The sequence below is a fragment of the Perca flavescens genome, chromosome 6 (genome assembly GCF_004354835.1).
Source record: "Perca flavescens isolate YP-PL-M2 chromosome 6, PFLA_1.0, whole genome shotgun sequence".
Taxonomy (NCBI): domain Eukaryota; kingdom Metazoa; phylum Chordata; class Actinopteri; order Perciformes; family Percidae; genus Perca; species Perca flavescens.
Genome location: NC_041336.1, coordinates 27,883,399 through 27,905,881, shown reverse-complemented (window position 1 = coordinate 27,905,881; position 22,483 = coordinate 27,883,399). Strand labels below are relative to the sequence as shown.

At 39.7% G+C, this 22,483-nt stretch overlaps 1 protein-coding gene across 4 annotated transcripts in view; it reads left to right on the top strand.

Annotated features, from left to right (window-relative positions):
- Positions 1-22,483, top strand: part of ulk4 (unc-51 like kinase 4) — a 94,466-nt gene that overhangs the window by 54,444 nt on the left and 17,539 nt on the right. For all 4 annotated transcript variants that reach the window (XM_028581190.1, XM_028581189.1, XM_028581187.1 and 1 more), the window contains 4 exons: positions 4,186-4,234; positions 7,026-7,131; positions 16,787-16,953; positions 21,224-21,325. In XM_028581190.1, coding sequence (XP_028436991.1) covers positions 4,186-4,234; positions 7,026-7,131; positions 16,787-16,953; positions 21,224-21,325 — 424 coding nt within the window. The remainder of the gene's footprint in view (positions 1-4,185; positions 4,235-7,025; positions 7,132-16,786; positions 16,954-21,223; positions 21,326-22,483) is intronic.

Here is a 22,483-nt window from a genome sequence, read left to right as displayed (position 1 = left end):
GTCAGTAAGTCTTGCTTCTCTGGTCATCTGTCTACTCTTTTCAGCTGTTGACAGAGACAGAAGGTGGGGGTGAAAAATTTGGAGGCAGAGAGAGAGAGAGAAAGAGAGAGAATAGGAAAAGTCAAAAATTGGATGGAGGGGCAGAAGGAAGGATAGAAGGAGGAAGTAGGAAATAGACTAACAAGGAGATGAATGGAGTTGGGGGGTTAAGATTGGAGAGGAGAGAAAATGTTGACAAAGGGTGGGAGACGAGTATAGAAAGGATGAAGTGTTAATAGGTGAGGTAGCTTGAATCAACATGCATCCTTCTCTCACTTTGTCCCCCTTTCCATCCACTTATTTTATCTACTTCAGCAAAACTAACTCAACAAACCTCTTATCACTTATATTCCACTCTCCCTCCATCTCCATCAATCCCTACCCCCCCCTTCCCAGAGTTCAGAGTTCACCCTCATAGCTGAATACGCCCCTACTTATCAGTAATATTACCCCCTCTCGTCTCCATCCTTCTCTTCCTCCCCCTCTCCTCATCCCCTTCTTTCCTTGACATAAGTAGAGTGACGTGAACTTTTCAAATTGGTGTCAGCACTCTTCTCTCTACATCTCTGTTTTTCTCACACTCTTTTTCCTCTGACATTATTAACAATATTTTAAAAAAATGTCCCCGTCTCTCTCGTTCTTTTTCTCACCATCTTTAATTTATTAACATTAGTCCACGTTTCTCTCTTTCTCTGTGCCCTCTCCACAACTCTCCCTCCATCACTGCGGTTATGCAATCAGAAATTAAATTGCCTGGGTCTTGGTTAGATAAGTGTGGCTATGAAGCCAGCCGAGAGGTAATTAGATGGTAAATTGGGGACATTAACGTTGGGAAGGCAGCCTGCTGTTTCTCTCTGCATTATCACAGCCCAGACACACCTTCAAACAATAACATTTACTATGACCTTTAGCCAAAGAACCTTATGGTGTGTGGTTACGCTTGTGTGTGCCCAAGTATGTTTCAATGTCTTCATACTGTCCGCCAAATGTGTGTGGATGTGGCCGAGCCCTTTCACTCATGCCGTGCTTATCAACCAAGTATCAGGTATTTTCTCTTAGATTAACTGGGTTGGCTGTTGTATAGTGATTGTATATATAATAATAATAATAATAATACTCTCTATCTTAAGCTAATCATAATTCTTGCCTATGTGTTTAATTTTATAATTAGTTAATAGCATTGACAAGACTCAAGCTTGGAAAGCCATTACATCATCATATAACTGTAGTCATCTGGACACCAAGCCAGACAAAAGTGGAATCATTAGGTGTTAACAACACCAAGGTGGTTGTTTTCACACGCTAAAAGTCTGTAATTGCACGTAAAAGCCTGGGCTGCTCTTTGGTGTGAATGAATGCATGAAAAAATATGTAATATATTTAAAATATTCTGTAGATGATACATAAACTCATTGGGGTGTGTCATTTGTGTATAATTGGACCATCCTCTCAGGAAGAACATTTCACTGACTAAAACTTCCAAATGCTAAGACATAACTTCCTGACTTTATCTTTTGGGTTTATTATCTTTATTATCACTTGAAATAACAAGGGCCAATATGCCCTTTCAAAATCATCAAGACTAAGCTTTAGAGCTACACATGTTGCAGAATTATATAGCTAGTAGAGCAGAGGTTAGTGTAGCGTAGTGGTTGTTGTTTTTATATTCTCTATTATAAAGCTAATAATACTGATAATGGATGACTAATGCAGTAAAGGTTGTGTCATCTGAGTATGTTCTATTATAGGCATTCTGTTGTGCTTTTGGTGGTTCAGTTTCTGTTGTTGTGATGTATGGCTGGTCGTTTAAAGGTGGTCCAGTTTATCATGTCGTGCTAGCCTGGCCTGTCCTCTCATCTCTCAGCCTGTCACCTCCCTAATGGGAGGCCATCCATCACATCCACACACACACACACACACACACACACACACACACACACACACACACACACACACACACACACACACACACACACACACACACACACACATATATTTACTAGTGCTGTCAAACGATTAAAATATTTAATCACGATTAATCGCATTACTGTCATAGTTAATCGCAATTAATTGCACATTTTTGCATCAGCTTTGTGCTTGGCCATCGAGTGGTATTTCAGACTGGACGTGCTGCGATGATAGCTCAGTTCACAACCACAAAACACACAGATCACTTTGGTCTTGTCAATGTAACCATTTGGCAACGTTTTAAAAGTAAACTTTCCATTCAGAATCTTATTGGGATCCATTTTGGCGTCTCGCGCTTGCCATCCACTCAAAACGTAACGTTAGCCTACTACTCTTTGGCCAACTTGCAAGCCCAAAGGAGTGTGTGCGGCGTGCCTGTTGTTTTGTTTCTGGTCTAGCTAGATCCAGTGTGGTGTTGTAGTTTTTCTAAAGTTACTAGTTGCAACAGCATGTGAAAAAAACTACAAAGTTTGCTAGGCCAAAAAGAACGTTAATCTCGCGATAAAAAAACATTACAATGGGTTTGCGTTGACACCGTTAATATCGCGTTTAACTGACAGCACTAATATTTACCCCTTTATAAAAGGCCTTTTATAAAATATATATATATATATATATATGAAGTGCATCATTAATTTCTGGATTCAGTGATCATGGTAGGTAAAAACAGCTACTACAGAGGTATAATCAGTGTGCACAACTCCATTTTCTACAAAGAACCTGGTCTTACAGACAGTGTGTGTTCTCACTATGGATAATGTAGATGGGAACTGTTCAACTAAAAATAAGCATCTTTTTAATGTATTTGAATCAGTTATTAGATCAGTAGGTGTTCTGATGGTAGAAATTCAGTTATGGCCTAACTCAAGAATAAGGCAAAGAAAAAAAGACTCATTCAAGATAACAAACTTGACAGAGTATACGGAAATTAGTGTAACAATTCTAATGTTGAAGCAGGTTTGTTGCATGAAAATATTTGGTACATGACACCCTGATGCCTGGAACTACGGCTCGGTGTAATGGTGTAGGGAATATCTCCTCAGCACACATTCAGATAAAATGAAACTGGTATTGATTTCTGTGTAAAAAGTAGGTTACAGGACTGCAGCAAACTTTATTAGATAAAATAAGGAAATGTCTGAATGTATCTTAGCACACATATAGAACATAAAGTAGGCAATTGACCAGTACAAGAAAAACAAAGCAGTACAAAGGGAATGTTAAAGGTTATGAGGACTTGATGGCAATTTGTCAATCTATTTTACTAACCAGATGCAAATTTATCGGGAACATTGAACTTTTATCAAATAAAGACAGCCTCCCAGTTGATGCACCTACGTTCTAAGATGGTTCGAAGAACATCACATTATCAAATTTCATCCTCAATGTTTTTGCTGCTGAAACATCTAGAGAAAGTTTTCCATAAGTGGCCTGATGCCTGCCAGACAAGCTATAAATCATACTTAAAATGAAGACAGGTTTTTAAATCAGTGGTCGGGCTTTGTTACCTTCAGCATATTAACACCAGTCTGACTTCAGCTGGCTTTGTTCCCATTACAGCTTGAATGCTTTCTTGCTTTCTTATACACACAAGGTATGTGTTCATATGTGTTGACACTCCAACCACACAGTAATTGGTTGCAAATCAAAGAACCTTAATCAGTAAGTAGACAGAATGTCATTGGTAATATAGACTTCCATCTCTCTCTCCCTCTCTCTTCTACTCTAAAAGCTTTTCTTCTAGTTTTTCTACATAGATTCATCCACATAACTCTTGTTTTCACTCCTATCCAATTGTTCCATTCTGTCATCCCTCTATTCTCTACCCAAATCTTCTCCTCTCTTCTCTAATCTTCTCCTTCCTTTCTCCTCTTCAAATGTAATCTACTTCTACCTCATCCTCTCCTTAAATCTCCTCTTTGTCCTTCCCTCTCCTCTCTCACGTCCTCTCACTCTTCTGCTCTCATCATGTCTCCTCTTTTCGTCTCTCTTCTCTCCGCAATGTCACTGGTACCAGACAGCAGCCATTGTAGCGAAACTCCAACCTTAATGAAGATGAAACCGCCCAGTGTGTGTGCATATGGTTGTGTGTGTATGTGTGAACAGTGTGGTGAATTGCCTCTAAATTAATAACATTTCTACCTCTGCTCCAATATGTATTTTTTCTTTCTTTTTCAGGTTGATCAAACACAGTAAGATCCTACCAATGGTCTTTCAACTCATTATGGTAAGAGACCAATCTCACTTAATTAATTAATACATTTTTATTCAGCCAATCCGCATATAACTTTGTCATTCACTCAGTCAATGAATCAGTCAGTCTGTTAAATAGTCTTACAATCAGCTAATCAAAGTCAGTTATCATAGTCTGTATTTTACGACATTTCTGCATTTTATCACAGCTTAGTTTGTATTCTGTCTCCTTTCCTCTCTTACTCACTTCCTATAACCCATATAAATGTAGTTATGTAAATGAGTCTGAGTGGTGTTGACCTATTAGAGGGCTGGTGTAATTGACTGGCAGGTCAGCCATTGAGAAGGAGGAAGGGTTAATAGAGTTAGAATATGGACTCCACTACTAAGATCCCACACAAACGCATACACACAAACACACAGCACTTGTCTGTTATCAGTGAAGCATAACAACGTTTCCAGTAAACAATTTATTTTACCTGACCCTTTTTGCATATGCACAATTTTAATGAACTCACAAACCATTGCGCTGAAGCAAACAATTTACAGTTCACACACAACACACAACACACACACACACACACACACACACACACACACACACACACACACTAAATAATCAGTGTTCTGCATGGCTGCCTGTCCAGCCCCGACTAGCTGATGCAGAATGTTAAACACTGTTATCCAACAGCCTGATTAACTCCTCTCCTGATTGTTTACTCCTGTCTCTGAACCAGTCATGTCGGGATCCATTAGTGCTGTCTGTATTGCTCACGTTTGGATTGATTTATGATGCCTGAAGAACTGTAATCTGGATTGATTACACCTGCCACTGGTGATCACACTTGCCATGGAGAAACTCACCTAATTGTATTTGTCTTGATGATGAAGTAGCCCTGCTTCAGACATGAAAAGACGTCAGGAAGCCGACTAGACCATGTTTCTTTAACTGGTTGGTTGTTGTGCTTTATCAGAGTGGGTTGCGGTCAAAGACCTTTACAAATCCTGCCTCCTTTTTACTGTACATTCTGTAGATAAACCACTTATACTGTACATGTTGAATGTTCTGTGAGTTAAGGTGCAGGACAGTGAGTCACCAAGTTAAAATTCACTTTGGTTTCCCATTCCTCGTTGCTCTTTGTCAGGTTTATGCTTTCAGTGATGTACATAATAGTCCTTTCACAGCTCATTAGTCCATAAAGATCAAAATAAATTAGCTTTGTCATCTGTTGTTACTGACAGGCAGGTTGTCCTAGGTGTAAGTTGATGTCATTGTCTTCAGCCTCAGGCTACTGCAAATGATGAGTACCAGCCAGGCTTATCGGCTCGTACACAGATCACACTGATGCGCACAGACCCCGCAGGCAGAGCTGGTGTATCTCAGAGAGGATCAAATAGTGAAATGAGGGCAGGAGAGAGAAGGAGAAGTGAATTTCTGCAGGAGGAAAGAGGCACGGTTTTGCAAGGAGAAGAAGAAGATAGTAAGGGGAGAAAAAGTAAAGGAGGAGAAGGTAGAAGTTTACAAGATAGGAGTATGAGGAAAGTGGAGACTACAGCTTTGCTCCTTGTTCTCTTCAATACCAATTCATTATCAAAGGTCAACTACACCATCCTCTGATAGACATCATTCATTTGATCCTCTGCTCAACACTGTGTCCCAATAACAATTTTCACAGTAGGCATTACATATGATTCTTCTTAGATAAAATATCAAATTCTTCTCTGTGAAGTATTGAACAATATTGCTGTGCTTCTTACACTAAATATGTCATGAGCACCTGTCGTACACAATTGTACTGTAATAACAACAAAAAGACCATTTGAAAAAAGCTTATTTTAGGTGACAACATTGACGTGCAGTCTATAAAACATGGGAAGGGCAGCTGCTTACTTATATACAGTAGCTTCACTTATATTCAGTTGTAACAAGAAAACATGCCATAGGCTTGCATTCAGTAAACTGGAGACCTATTAAGCTGGTAAACCAGTAATCTTTTAGGACAAAACTTATATTTTCTATGACAAAATAATGATACATTAATCCAATCAGTAGTCCTGCATTGCCACAGTGCTCTGAAGTAAGGTCCAGCTACACCACAGATACATTTTAGGATAGGAGAAAAATAAGGCTCTGGATTGTTTGCATTTCTCAATCACAATCATCTTGGGCAAAGTTCCAGACGCAGCGACAGTGGCTCTGCAAAATAGTCTCTGGAAGGAACTTGTTCTGGTGGAACATTTGCACCCCGCAAAAGAAAATGCCACATAAAATATTAAATGAAGTTAACTGTTCACACAATACAGAAACATGAGCTATTTAAATTCATACATGTTGCTCCTAACACACACACACACACACACACACACACACACACACACACACACACACACACACACACACACACACACACACACACACACACACACACACACACACACACACACACACACTTACACATACACACAGTAATTTGGAATTTGAATTGACTTGCATTCATTCACTAGAGCTCCAACCTTAACCATATGATAAATGACAGAACAGTTTAAAGGTAACTTTGGAAGTATAACAGTCTTCCTCTCCTGCTCTTATCCTCTTTGAATAGTTGCCATAGCTGTGTAGTATACAAGTGGTGTTTATTGTGATGTGAGTTTAAAGCGTGATGAGAGTCTATGACCAAAATGTCACTTCAACGATAAACGGTGCTCACCAAGTGTGGAAGTTCACTACCCTACTATCATTTACATGTGGACTAATTATGGAATACAATATGTTGTTAACTGACCTGTAACCTAGTTTATCTATCTCTTCCTCTTTCTTTTTGTAGGCCAACAGTAGTAATGTTACCAGTGGGATGGTCCAAAATGTTATCGCCTTGCTGTGTAATCTTAGTGGAGACACAGTCTTGGACCTGGAGCCACTATACCAACAAGGTACAGTACAGTATGTCAACATACAGTATGCTTAAAGAGAGGGAGGATGAAACTTTCCTCTGCTTTTAAAAACCTACTTTTCTTGTTTTGTACTGTCTCTTACACTAGTACTGTTAGTAGTGAGTGAGTTCTAGAGGCCCGTCTGTCTTGACCCCACTGCACAGAATGTGGATATAATGTATCTACTCTGCTAGCATTAGTTATTGTCATGTTACTTGTTGACATCTTGTTTTCCCCAGCCTGCTGTTCTACTGCAGCATACTGCTTTTTCTGGTCAACAACCTTGGTGTGGTGTGTGTGCATGCGTGCGTGTGACAAAGGCACATTTTTTTGTCCTTCAGCTATGGTGAAACTCAATAATATTAGAATTTCCAGTCGATTGCAAGTGATTCCAGAGGGGATTGAGTCAAATTTATGGTGGGTGTCCTTCTGGAGTGAGGACATTTTTCAGACGTTAGGTAATTTTAGGCCAATTTTATCACCCAAGAGCTAGTTTGGGATTATGACTTTAATTAGAAGAGGGAATAGTAAGCCACAAAGCTTAGGCATGTACGGATGCAGCCTAAATCTAGCAATAGAGAATTAGTGCAGTAAATTAAAACTACATTTACAAATATTTCTGTGTGTGTGTGTGTGTGTGTGTGTGTGTGTGTGCACGCAAATGTTTCAGGAACCACAGTTCAGTGCTGTAATTGCAACTCTCAGCGGCAATGAAAATACAGCACATAATACTATTTAGGACTGTGTTCATTGCTCTCTCTTTCTGTCTCACTCTCTTTTACTCATCATTTGATGTCTCATTCTGTCTATCCATCTTTTCCTCTGCACCTCCTGCCTCCCCAAAACCACCACTACCACTATCAACCCTTCCTCTCCTTCTATTTCCATTGGGTCAGCAGTGCGGCATTTTAGTAGTCAACATCATTATCATCCAATCAGCTCCCCACTAAACAAGAAACTGTCAACCCAGCACTAATACTGGCCGGGCAAATCTCTCTCCTCTCCTCTCCTCTCCTCCTCTCCTCTCCTCCTCTCCTCTCCTCTATTCTATTCTGTTCTACTCTACTCTCCTATATGTATTAACTTTCTCTTCTCCTCTTGTCCCTCTTCTCCTACCATCCACTTTTCCAATCTACCAAGCTCATATCTTGCCCCATCATCAACTCTCCTTTCTTTCCTCTTCCAATTTTTCCCTTCTCCCCTATCTTCTATTTTGGGCTCCTTTTCTATCTCATCCTCTCCTCTTTCTCCCTTCTTATAGTTGTGGTTCACTCCAGATCAGTGTGGCAAGGGCAAGAAAGAAGGGAGAGGGAGAGGAGGAGAGAAGAGAAGGGAGGAAGCGTGTTTAATTGGCTTTTTAAGGTGTGACAGAAAGAGGAGGGTAAGGGTGGTGTGTAAGCGCATGTGAGCGTGCGTGTGTGCGTGTGCGTGTGCGTGTGCGTGTGCGTGTGCGTGTGTGTGTGTGTGTGTGTGTGTGTGTGTGTGTGTGTGTTGGGAAGAAGTGAAAGAGACAGTGAAGAAAAACAAAATAGGGAGATGTTTTTTGTGCTGGTGTGAATGTATTTGTGCTTATGCTTCTGTGTATGTGTGAGATAGAGAAGATTTGTACGTGTGTGTATTTGGGGGGGTGGTGGATGCAGGAGCGTATATGTGTGTGAGTGTGTCTAAGAGAGAGAGAGAGAGGAGATGAGGTTTATAATTGGGCAGATTTGCCTCCGACTGAGATAATACCCCCTGGGGAATGAAGACAGAGGGAGCAAAGAGAGAGAAAGCCAGAGATAGGGAGGGAGAACGGAGCAACTGAAAAAAAGAAGAAGAAGAAGAAGATGGCAAAAAAGCATGAGAGAGGGTAACGATGACAGAACCAGTAAAGCAAAATGGGAGGTAAAAGGGGTAGCAGAGAGGTGACAGAGGAAGAATGGAATACACAGAGAATTTGGTGCATTTGGGCGAGTAGACGGGGAACAGAGATGAGATGATAGAGGAGAAAATTTGAGGTTGAAGTGAGTGACAATTTGATAAAGGGAGAGATAGAGAGAGGCGGGAGGGGAAAAATAACTTGATGTGGGAGTTAGAGATGCTTTCTAAACAAACATATTTGTATATGATCGTGGATAGCTCCGATTTAATTTGTGAACATGTAGCAGACTAATTTAAAAAGTATAGGTTGTAATTTGATTATATAAGGAACTGAAGCCTAAAGCTTCTCTGCTGAGAGTGAATTTGTAGGCACATTGACAAGCAGACTACGTGATTTGATAAGGAAATGGACACATCTAGAGCATGTAATGCAGCAAACATTCAGTTTGGAAGTGTTCACATCCTGAACAAGCCCTTAGCTGACAAGGTGTCAGTTGATTAAAGCATGCTTGTCCTTTAATTAATTGAATAAGTCTTCAGGGGCTCCATGTGTCTTTAGAATCCTTGAGGGTCTTTGAGGTTCCTCTCTGGGTTTGATAGACCACCAATCCTTGTTATTTCTCTTGACCTTCTGTGAGAAGCTCAGAGGAATGTTTTAGGTAATTGCCTCTCCGTCGGTGTTATCTAGTGTCTGTGGAACTTGCATCTATAAATTGCCATTTAAATTAGTTTCAGGTTATTTCCCCAAACAGTGTATAAAAGAAATCTATAATGGTTCTTCCACACCGTGTCCATATGTGTCCAATCAATTATGCCCCCTGGCATAATTTATACCACAAAGATCTGTCCTCTAGTAATGTTTTCATATTAGCACCCAAGAGGTCATTGGATTGACAATTTTACATAATAGCAAAATATATGTAAGATGTTTTACATGTTTTTGATGCCTGATACTGATTGATACCTGTGCACTTTGCACTGTAATCCCTGAATACCAGTGGCAGTTATTATAAAGGTTAGTAATATTAGGGAATTTTGTTTGAAAGCAACATCCTACTGTGAATAAGCTATCATAATGTGTGTTATATGTACATATTTAAATGGCAATGTGTTGATATTTCCCTAACCTTAAACCTGACCACAATCTTACCTAACTTTAGGATCACATCAATAAGGAGAGTGAAATTATGTGCATTTAGGTATTCAGTAAGCACACACTTGATTTGACCGTACCATGCTTTACTCTATCCTTGAAGAAGACTAACCCAGATCACGCATACCTAAATAAGAAAAGTCATTATTGAAACTTTGTACACACCTAAATTGAACTTAAATTAAATAAAACATTATTCATTAACTCATTAATCATATGTATTTTGGTTTAGTAGGTTTTTCTGTCCCCACAAAACTTAGCTATTTTGCTTAGACATGAATGCTCTGAGCCATCCATCCTGTTGATTCCCAATATAACTCATTTTATGGGGGTTTATAAATAGATAATATTGCAAAGTATTGTAGAACATCTATTTTTAAGTCCAAACTTCAAAATAGGACAGAGCACAATGGTTTTCACTCATAAATTATTCATCCAGCCTTAAAATGAGAATGTAAAATGTGTACATATGTGACATTTTTTAAATTGACTTGTTAGTATCGACTGAAAGAAGTTGCTATCCTTCTGATTACACTTAGTTATGATATACACGTCTATACCTGCCAGTCACAGCAATACTCATCATTACATTATGCATTATGCACATTAACACATGCACAGAGCTAATACTGGGTGCTCTGCCATGACAACATACATTTTATGTGCACCTGCAAAAGATACAGTATCCCTAGTAAAAGCCTGTGTGTGTATGTGTGTGTGTGTGTGTGTGTGTGTGTGTGTGTGTGTGTGTGTGTGTGTGTGTGTGTGTGTGTGTGTGTGTGTGTGTGTGTGTGTGCGCGTGCGCACTCACGTGCATGCAGGCATGTGAGTGTGTGTGTTTACAACCTTTCATAGAGCAATTTCTGATCTATAACCGACTGAATACCTGAAAGGAGCCAAACAAAGCTGGATCATTTTGCACAATAAGCGCATATCCAACCGCACTTGCTATTTTGATATTTTTTTTATGGAACTTTGTGAACATTTTATGCTCAGAGCACTGTCTCTGTTTTCCACAATCCTGATGATTTGCACAGCTTAATTTAGGAAGCCGTGTAGAATCTGGTGTGAATAGCAACCAGTGAAACCTTTCCTTTAAAGTTTGCACGACTATTCTGCAGCAGCTTGGTGCTTGTTGTGCATGATTTAATCAAGGGTATCCACAGAAGGTCAAGCATGCATTTTAAATTAGAGACTGCAGTTGGAAAATGTTTAACTGTCCTATGGCTTTCAGACGACTAGGCATTCAGTCAGCTGAAAATAAAGGCTTTATACAGCCTGCAAGCAGTTGAGAAAAATAGATCAATCCACAATGCAGTTTTGCAAGCATTATTGCCATAGTCACATTCCTTTTGTAGTATTGATGTGAATCTAAATTTCTCTTCTTGTTAACATCAGTTCTTTATTCATATAGTTGAGCTTTAATTTGTAACTATTTTGTTTACCATTGCTGTTTAAAATCCAGTCAAATGAGTGGCATTGTATTAAGAACAGACATGCCCCTTGGTTGTTTAATTTATGAGCAATGTCAATTACTTAATTTTATTTGTATCACTGTAATCTCACATATTTCTAGTGTTTACAGTAACTCGCCAAATATGTAGCAATTCTATCCCCTAAAAATATATATGTACATGCATTTGTGTCTTTGCTATGTGATCAGGCATGTTTTGTTTGGATGGAACAAAATCAATGTCGACAGCCACAGAGTGCTGCCATTGTGTGACTAACACTTGAAAACATTTTAAAATAATGTTGGATATTCTTTAAATATCCTTCTGATTTCCAGCCTTTCACCACTTTCTTGGAACAATTGTAGCCCTCCCTTTCCAAGACAACTTTGCTTTGTCTACTCTTTGTAGCCCATTTTAAATCAATGCGTTGTGTGACCTTTTTTAAAGATTTTACTGTGCTGTGTAACATTTTTGAAATACATGTCTAATGTCAAACTAGTCAAGGTGGAGTAGAGGCATGAAAACATACATATTGGCTATTTAGTGCTGTTTTGTCTTAATATGACTGTAGCAGATTATTCTAACATTGACTTTCTCAGTTACAAAATTAAGACTCCTCAAAAGAGAATTTTATATCCTTATATTCCATATGAACACCAGTTATAAGCACACTTTGTGCTGTCTATGTATACTGCCAGTATAAGCATCTGCCTTGAGTTTTTAGGTACATAATCAAAGAGTAATGTTTGTTTTTATTAATTATGTAACTTTAATGCCTGGTTGATAGGTGGCTAAATCATCAGGAATGTTTAGAGAATTTAATTGATAGAATTTATCCCGTTATTTGGTAAAGATGGCTGTTTTTAGTGATGGCAGCTATTCTCAACAGATAGCATTACAACAATAATATTAACATATACATGAGCAACTATCTAGAACAGAGTTTTTCTCTAAACAGGACTGCATTGTCGGATCACATTAACAACAATAGAGGTCTGTGTTTGACTGAACAGTCCAAAGTAGTGCAGTCTGTTTATTTAATTATGAGGCAGCTTGACAAAGTAACAGTACATCTCACTGACAGCAGGCTAGCTTGATAGCTTTCTAGTGTCTGCAGTGTTGCACTTTCACTCACAAAAATAAACACACACACCGTCTACATTCTAAATAAAGATCTATTGGAATAAAAAATAACACTGGGTGTGTTTTCCCCAGTGAAGACAGTTATTTGTCTGTTACCTTTTTTTTCCCACAGAAATGAAAATGAACTACAACTTTGGAGTTATTGATAGCCAAAGTATTGGCACAGTGTACTGGTATTTGAAGGCATGTGTCATCACAACCTAGTCAGGGCAGAATCTATCCAGACTATACCGAGATGTGTGGTGAGAACACCTCAGAGACCGAAGCCTACATTGGCTAACTACACAGATCAAGCTGCAAGATGCAGAGTATCTTCTATGTCATGTTATATTTCATGAGCAAAGGAACATGGCTTTGCTCTTTAGTAAGAGCTATTTATTCATGGCTTAGTAAGGGTTAGCAGCTTTACAACCTGTTCTACATTGGACAATTTTCATGGTACGGCTAGAGTGAGGGAGGGCACAGAGATACTAAGAGGAGAACAAAATGTGTCTTTAGATGAGCATCAGACTTTCACAGATTTTCACAGAATTCGACCTGTACAGCTTTAAGTTCCGTTTAAATAGTAATCGACTTAGGAGGGAGAGTGTCCCTACCGTTGTACAGGAGCTATTAATTCACTGTGGAGTCGAACCACACATTTACTCAGGTCAGGCTCACGTATATTATTATTCTTAGACATGTAGGAGAGAGACGGAGGTGTGTTGGTTATTTGGAATGTAGAAGTATGTGGTTAATGATTTGAGCTTGAACTAGAAAATGTATTTCCTGCAGAAAATGCGTGTGAATACTGAATAGCTAAATTGCTAAAGCTAAACTGGATTAATAGCTTAAATCCAAAGAGAAGAAGTTGAAGTACTGAGAATAGTTGGAAAAGTATGAATTTCATTGACAAGTTGAATAACACCAATAATGTAAAAAAGATGTGAAATTATTAAAGTTTTCTTTTTTTAAACTGGATTGCTGGTTAAAATGTGTAAGAAGAAGGTGAAGTTGTAAGAAATATGTAAAAGTGATAATTGTTCAAATAATATGATATCTTTAAAAGTTGAATAATAGGCATATGGTATGAAAGTTGTAGGTGTTACAGCAGTGGCAAGCGAGCAACATCGATTCGGCACACATCGCGGCACCACAGTGGTAAATGTCAGTGCGGCTGCTGCGAAGCGCAAATCTCTCTTTTTTTCTCTCGGTCTATTTTAAAGTGAGTCGTGAAGACAACAGCAAAGCCCATCTTTACTTTAAAATTAAATCAAACAAAGAGAAATGTTCTCCCCTCGTCTTAAAATGGTCAAAAATGTATACTAGAGTAACCTACTTCCTTGTCCAGCTGCTGCAATAAATATGCAGAGGAGGAGGAATGAAGAATGTAGTCACTGCAGAACCATCATCAAATAGCGTTATTTCTCTCTCTCTCTCTCTCTCTCTCTCTCTCTCTCTCTCTCTCTCTCTCTCTCTCTCTCTCTACTGTACAATGACAATTTCAAGTAGCTACAAAACAATTAAGGTAATTGTTATGCAGTGCTCCCAGGTTGACCCAGGTTATCTCTGAATTGTCATTTCAGGGATATACCCATGTTGACTGGCTTGGTTTGAATTTCCAAAAGGAGGGTTGAACCCTGATCAGACAACCCTGGTGAAACCCTGGTAATTGGTGTGAAAGTGGTATAACGGGCAGGCCATCTGTGTATCCCATTGCCAGACCTGTCTCCACAACAACACAGTGTACACAGCTCGCAGTGTGAGCTACGTTTTTGACAAGTACTGGCTGTATTAAAAGAAGCCGATGCTGTGTAAAACGTAAGGGTGTGCAGTTGAGGTTTAACCGGGGCTTGCGGTTTCAGTTTTGTTGTGGCATTTTGGTGGAATAAATCTGCTATTTGTTCAGCAACATTTGTGCTTTGTGTTAGACAATGTTTGTGCCACGCTGTGGGATACGTTCTGATGCAGACATCGAGTGACTGAGTTTCTTTTAAGTTAATTACAACACACCTGTGCACAATAATAATAATATGTGTGTAAATTAACCGTAAATGTTGTGTTAATCTTCATATTACTGTCTGTAGTTGCAATTTGATTGTCTGGCAAAAAATGCTTATTAATCAGTGGCCATGTTTGTAAACACAGAGGAGATGGCTCTCTCTAATCAGCTAACGACGTGTCACCTGTGTCAAACTGCTGCCATAGAGAGCCGAAGTCCTGCCCCTTCCGGTGGACCTCATGGGACCTTAACTCGGGAAAAATATGAACAGTAGTGAACGGGGAGAGGCAAATAATTTTTTGATCCCGTTTGAATTGAGCCAAGGATTACAAATATGATGTTCGTCAATTTAAAAGATCATTTTTCAACTGAAGGAAGTCTCAGTTAGCCGTAGGTTTGTCGTAGTACCACTTAAATTTGTGTGAAACCGCTCAGTGAACTACATCTCTCATCTCACACAATTCACGTCACCTAGCTTGATGCTCAACTTGCTCGCTAGCTAGCTAGCTTAGCTCTGTTCCACGACACATGTAACGTTATCTTAACTGAAAAGAATCCTCAGACAACCTAAATTATAGGTGGCATAAGTAAAATGACCTCAACATGAGCGGAAGAAGGCCTTTGTGATGTATAATTTGTGTAGATAAAAATTAAAAATGACTCTGAAATCGCAGTTTCAAAATACTCTGCGTTTCCTTTGGGCTCAAGAGTGGATGAGGATAAATAGCATTATCGTTAATGAAAGATCCACCAACCATCCTATAGCTAACGTGAGCACATTGGCTGAAACTACGTTTTAAAGGTCCCATGACATGGTGCTCTTTGGATGCTTTTATATAGACCTTAGTGGTCCCCTAATACTGTATCTGAAGTCTCTTTCCCAAAATTCAGCGTTGGTGCAGAATTACAGCCACTAGTCCATTTCTTTCCTTAGGATGTGCCATTTCTGTGTCTGTAGCTATTGAGAAGGAGAGAGGGGGGGTGGGGAGGGGCAAGGTGGAAGGTGGGGGCGTGGCATTGACCAACTGCCATTTTGCTCATTTGAAAGCTATGCTGTCTCTCTCTCATGGGCGAGCCAAATTCTCTGGGCGGGCAAAGCAGAGAAAGGGGAGGTAACCTTGCTCCTTATGACCTCATAAGGAGAAGATTCCAGATCGGCCCATCTGAGCTTTCATTTACTCAAAGGCAGAGCAGGATACCCAGGGCTCGGTTTACACCTATCGCCATTTCTAGCCACTGGGGGACCATAGGCAGGCTGGGGGAACACATATTAATATTAAAAAACCTCATAAAGTGACATTTTCATGCCATGGGACCTTTAACATACAAATCATATATGACAAGTAAAAATTGTGGGCATGAGAGCAATTTATAAAGAAGGGACTAAGATGATTTTTTAAGGCTCCATGCTCTAGCAATGACATCACCCACTGTAAGTAACGCAATACACACCCATTATCAATGCAGAAAAATCCGGAAATGAACACTAAACTTAAACAGTGATTTCACAAAAACTGTAAAAGACATCAACCTGCTGAGATATAGCCTAATAGCTTTTAATTGTGTCTGTAGGTGGAAGTATAGAGGAGATAGATGTTGAAGTAGAAGAGGATTTGAAGCCTGCTCTCATTGACTTTAATTGTAAAGTATAAATAGCAGAACAAATGTTGAAGAAGTCCCATCATGTGCTTAAAGAGCTGAACATTTTGATATTTGAATGTTTTTTTGTAGCTTAACGTATGCAGAAGATAGAGGCGACCAAAGAAATGTAAGAATGAAGAATCGGATAACAATACTGTGAATGCTACTGAATCAGCATTCACACAATTAATGAGTTTGTGAGCAAATTGATATTTTAGTAAATTTGATATGATGACAATGGAGAGACAGAATGCATATTTTGTTTTCATGACCATGTGATTAGGGTCTGTTGGGTTGATGTTACCTCTGCAATGTTTAATGTATCTACATGTATGTTTAAAATTGTAAATTTTGATACCAACAAGTCAGTGTATCCAAAACGCCTTTAAAATTTCATCCAATGACTTTTCCTCTACTGCACAGGCCTAATAGAGGTGGTGGTAAGCACCCTCTCGGAGGCTGCACTAGTCCACCTGGATGGAGAGGGGCATGCTGGGAGGAAGATCAGCCATCTTGTGTTACAAGCCCTTCTGGAACTGCTTCACAACATCCTAAAACAAACATCTGTTGTTGTCCGCTCAGCACTGCAGGTATGATCACTCAAACACAGCCAATGGGAATACGAAACTCACTGCCCTCTCTCGGTCACCACAGATCAGAAAGTGCACTTAAAACATTTAATTTATTTATTTTTTTAAATAGATTTTATTTATGAATTATTTCCTTTTTTACAACACAAAAACTTATAGCTATAAATAAATAAATAATAACCTTGATCGAAGGAGCCTGATTTGACCACCAATCTCACAGTTGAATGTTTACAGAGGCCTAAAGCCCGAGTTCAGACCAAAGATTTACACCAATGCGACGAGATAAGATGTATCATCTTCATAGGAACAACTCTTTGTACTTCTGTTCTAACTTCTGACTTCCAGGCCTTTATGTAGCTGGATATATCATTTGTTGCATCTAAATATAAATGTGGATAACGTTAGTGATAGTGAGATTCTTGCTACAGTTGCATTTATAGTGATTAAACATTTTATTTCTCCGATTCACTGCTTTGTTTTAACTATGGTCGGGTACCAAATTCTGTACTTTTTTGGGTACTGACCAAATTACATCGATACTACCATGGACCTATTCACATTAAATCAAACTGCCAAATTTCGGGAACCTGAGAAGCGCCTAAGTGCAAGCTTCTCCATCTGCTCTGCATGTTGACAGAGAGTAACAGTTAGTCATGGCAATGCTGATAAAGCGGTTGCAACTGTGGCTACACTTTTCAAAACTCCACGCAGACAGCGTCTGCTGCAAGATAATATAATGGCGTGCCGAAAGCCGTCGCAGTGCACTTACACTTCTTCTGAGACAGACAAGCACAACAGTGTTCTCTGTGCCCTGGTGACTGACTGACTGATAATAATTATTTGATTTAATAGGTTGTAGGGACGGGTTTGGGAGGAGAGAGGGAGGTGTTGTATTTTGTGTGGTGTGTAAAATGTTCTAAACACACACACACATACACACACACAGATCTGATGAGGCTCTATTGGTTCAATAGTTGATTAGTGTCTTGCCTAATAGCACACAAGTTGACCCTCTGTCCTCTGACTGCTAATAGAGAGGTTTGGTAGACTGGAAGTAGAGGTGTGAGTGTTCACTGATCTCCTGATTCGATTTGATTACGATTATCATGTCTTTCGATTCGATATCTTGAGTCAAAAACATTTTTCTATTAAAGCCATATAGGATATTTTACTTGACAAGCTTGCATTGTCAAGTGCAATGCCCAAGCTGCAATAAGTAACTTTAGACTGGAATGATGAGGTGTTTGGGTTTGTTTCTTTAAGGTAACTACCATGAAGGTTGACCTATTTTGGATAAGTCATATACCACCCTACTTTTAACCTGCAAATCTATTGTGCTGTATTGGAATAACTGACCCCAGACAACTCTTTAACAAAAAAGGTATTGTTTATTGAACGATAACACATCCTTTTCCTTTCCTCTTCTCGATTTGCGATTCTCTCCACTCTCCTACTCGTGTCTCTGCACAGCCGTTTTGCGTGTGTGTGTGTGCGTGTCTGTGTGTGTGCATGTCTGCCTGTGTGTGTGTGTGTGTGTGTGTGTGTGTGTGTGTGTGTGTGTGTGTGTGTGTGTGTGTGTGTGTGTGTGTGTGTGTGTGTGTGTGTGTGTGTGTGTGTGTGTGTGTGTGTGTGTGTGTGTGCGTGTGTGAAACGGGTTAGGCTACTGAGAATGTTATTTTTCATTTGAATGTTTATGACGCGGACAGAAAATTAACGCATTGATTATTTGATTAATTTCAACACCTCTAACTGGAAGACACACACTGAATATAAAACCAGGGGCACTGTATGAAATGCACAACAACTGGAGATGTTCTTCAAGACACTTTTAACATCTTATAGCCCTCATTCGACAATCAGTCAAAGGTAGGCAAGACTTGACAATTCTGATTTGACTATGTAAATTCTTATGATAACCCATTGAGCAGGCACATAAATGGCCAAGGTTAATTAAAAGTTAATGTGGATGTAATCTTGCATTGCCAGACTTTACTCCACAGCACTGCGGAGTAAGGTCTAGCTCCTTCACACATACATTCCAGGATAGAAGAAAAAAAACACTCTGGGTTGATTTCATTACTTTAAACCAGTCACAATAGTTTTTGGTGGTGCTAAGCTCCGGGCAGAGACTGTGGCTCTGCACAATAGTCTTGGGAAGGAACTTGTTTTGGTGGAACATTTGCACTCAAAATAAAATAAAACGCCACATACAATATTAAATTAAGTTAACTGTTCACACAAGCTGGATACATGGTTAACCATAATTTGCTCCTACCAGTATATTGCCATGTGTATTTTGTCCATAGCAAATCCCCGCCAATCGTTCCCAAAACATCCCAGTTAGAGAGTAAATGCTGTAAACATATTCTTTGTTAATCTTTACAATCATTCCTCAGAAGAACCAAGCAGGCCTGCCTTGTTGCACAGTCCAAATTTTCTTTGAAACTTGCTATTTTCAGCATGTAGCTTGCTAGCTTGAAGTTTGTTGTTTCCCACACACAAAGAGCGGACATCCTCCGTAACATCCAGTGGCCCCGGATGTAAGGCAATTATCCTGGAAATGTACTGCCGTTGATCCAGACTACTGTCGATGTTGTCTCAGCTTTGTCTGCTTTATTAAATACCTTGGAGCAAATTATATATTTGGCTACTATTCTTGCTTTTACAAGAATTACATATTGATTACAAACCAATATCCTTTGTATTATATATGTCCTTCATATTATATATTTCTAAAAAGTCACTGCGTTACTACAGTCCTTGCAAAGAAATCCTTAAAGAACCAGAATGGCTTCTCTTATATTTTATTTTTTAAACAATTCTTGGCTTGTGTGTCAGTTGTTTTGCTGTATCATGTTACATTGGTCCTTATAGGCTGGTGTTTTTCCCACATTGATTCCCCACTATTTACCAATTTCATCTCTGTTAAGCACATAATAACCAACAGACTCACAAAGTCAATTCCCTCAAAATGTTGCACTTGTATCATGGCCCTAAAGAAGGGTGAAAAAAGATCATTGCTAATAGTGTGTGTGTGTGTGTGTGTGTGCGTGCGTGCGTGCACGCCCATTGATGTGTGCAGTGGAAGCTAGCAGGTTTAAGCAACTGCAATATTGAAGTTGTAGACTCAGGAGAAAGCGGATGAGGTCCCGAATCCCTGGGACACACAGTACTCACAGGCATACACAGAGGGGCCTGTCTGGCTATGTCCCTGCGGCCTCATTATCACCACTGGCTTTGTCCTCAGCTTGCCTACACACACACACACACACACACACACACACACACACACACACACACACACACACCAGTCCCTGTCTCCCCATAGTGTGCACCCCAGCCCAACGCATACATATTAATGCCTGGACAGGGGGTGGGGGGACTAAAGGGGAGGTAAGGTAAAAAGACTGGGTGGAAGACTAAGGACAGAAGAGGGAGAGGAAAGGATGGATGATCGAAGGGAAGACACAGAGATGTAAAAAAAAAGTGCAGAGGAAATCAATTCTGCGAGAAATGCAAAGCTCATTAAAAAGAAAACTTCTGCCAAAACCAAATTCATTTGGGTAATAAGGTCTGATAAGGAGAGAGAGGACGTGACTAGACCACTCTTCCCAAACTATTATTTCGTTGGTCAAGAGAGACAGACTCAGAGATTATATATGCTACAGAAGAAAGAAGAGAAGGAGAGAGAGAGAGCATAACAGAAGAAGTGACTTAGGGGAAGTGAGAGAGAAAATATGTGCCAGTATTAATCACATTATTCCACGACTAATTGGCCTGAAGTTCCACTGTGGGCATGAACTGAACTAAAATAAGCCAAAGTCAGGGACAGAGGTGCTAATGAGGAGGGCAGAAAAAATGAGGATGTGAGAGGGCTGATGTCTTAATGAGATGCAAAAATAACTTGATGTGACAAATAAAGAAAAGTGTTCAATCTGTGTTGTCTTGAACACATCTTGTGTTAAAAAAAGGGTTAAATAACCCAACATGCAGAAACACTGTCTGTCTCTGTCTGTCTCAGTCTGTCAGAATCTGTCTTGGCAGGTCTCTGGATCCATCATTATTGACTGTCAAATCTCTATAAATGATTTAACTTGAATGTGTGTGTGTGTGTGTGTGTGTGTGTGTGTGTGTGTGTGTGTGTGTGTGTGTGTGTGTGTGTGTGTGTGTGTGTGTGTGTGTGTGTGTGTGTGTGTGTGTGTGTGTGTGTGTGTGTGTGTGTGTGTGTGTGTGTGTGTGTGTGTGTGTGTGTGTGTGTGTGTGTGTGTAGAGCCAGAGGCTATCTTGTCCAGCAGTGGAGATGGAGGCAGCAGAGAAGCTGCTCCTAGAAAACAGACCCCTGAGCCAACTCAGCACACACCTCATTCACATGGTGAGACCAACACTGTGTGTGTGTGTGTGAATGCCTTCCATGCATACATACATACATATTTTTCTGTGTTTGCTTCTGCATTGATGTTTGAGTGACTGATTGAATTAGAGAGAGAAAGAGAGAGAGATTCAATAACATGCCTGGTTTGTCTGGTTACGTGTTTGTTTTAATATGTTGAGTCAGGAATAGGTCTCTGGATATTATTTATACCCATGATAGCTGGCTGCGTGAAGTACTGACAAAAGATCTTTAGTTCAAATCAACTGCTTGGATTGAAAGTAACACCTTATGCAGCCCTTTTCACCAGTTCATAATGACAAGTACAGTCACTTGGCCACAGTACACCTGTTTGTTAAAGGTCCAATATGTAATATTTGTACTGTAATAAATCCAAAAATGACACCAATGCCTCATCAGATATTAAGGAAACATGTTAAACTGAAATACTATCTTTTCTGACAACAATGCTAACGTCAGTATTTTTTCTTTTTGAAATTTACATTCCGTGACGGAATTTATGTTTATGTTTTGATCTGTGTGTTGTTATCAACGGCCCAGTTTGACAGCCAGGCCGGGTTGCCAGATATACCTGTAAAAACTTAAACCCAGCACGCTACAGCCATGAAAGCAGCAAACAAACGAACAGGATCAACGGAGATAGATTGTACATGACATAAAAAAAAAGAAAACAGCATGTTTCTAACAGTTGCGTGACCAGAGACGTAACAACCCACTGGTTTTAAGCCAAAAAAGTGTGTCTATCAGTTGGTTACAGAGCTCCGCGTGAGCACGGGCTTTTATGACTGTCAATATAGCCAGCATCTACCGTTAGCTACTCCGCTGTGCTGTGGAGGTACGTCTGCCTATGTGAGAAAAGCGTTTAGCTACATTGTTGTGAATGCTGCGGTCTCAGCCTGGCAACCCCCGTGAACTTCGAGTCTGAGCAGGAGGGGGCGGGGGAGACAACTCTCCAGTATTTTGAATTGAATTGGTACTGCAGTAACTATTTTAACCGCTAGCTGCCAGTATTACATACAATATTACATATTGCACCTTTAAAGATTTTACAAGCCTTATCATTTCACAGTAAGCCCTACAAATTAGTTTGAACTACTTATAACAAGCATGTTTGATCCACTCCATTTCTTTGCTGTTTTG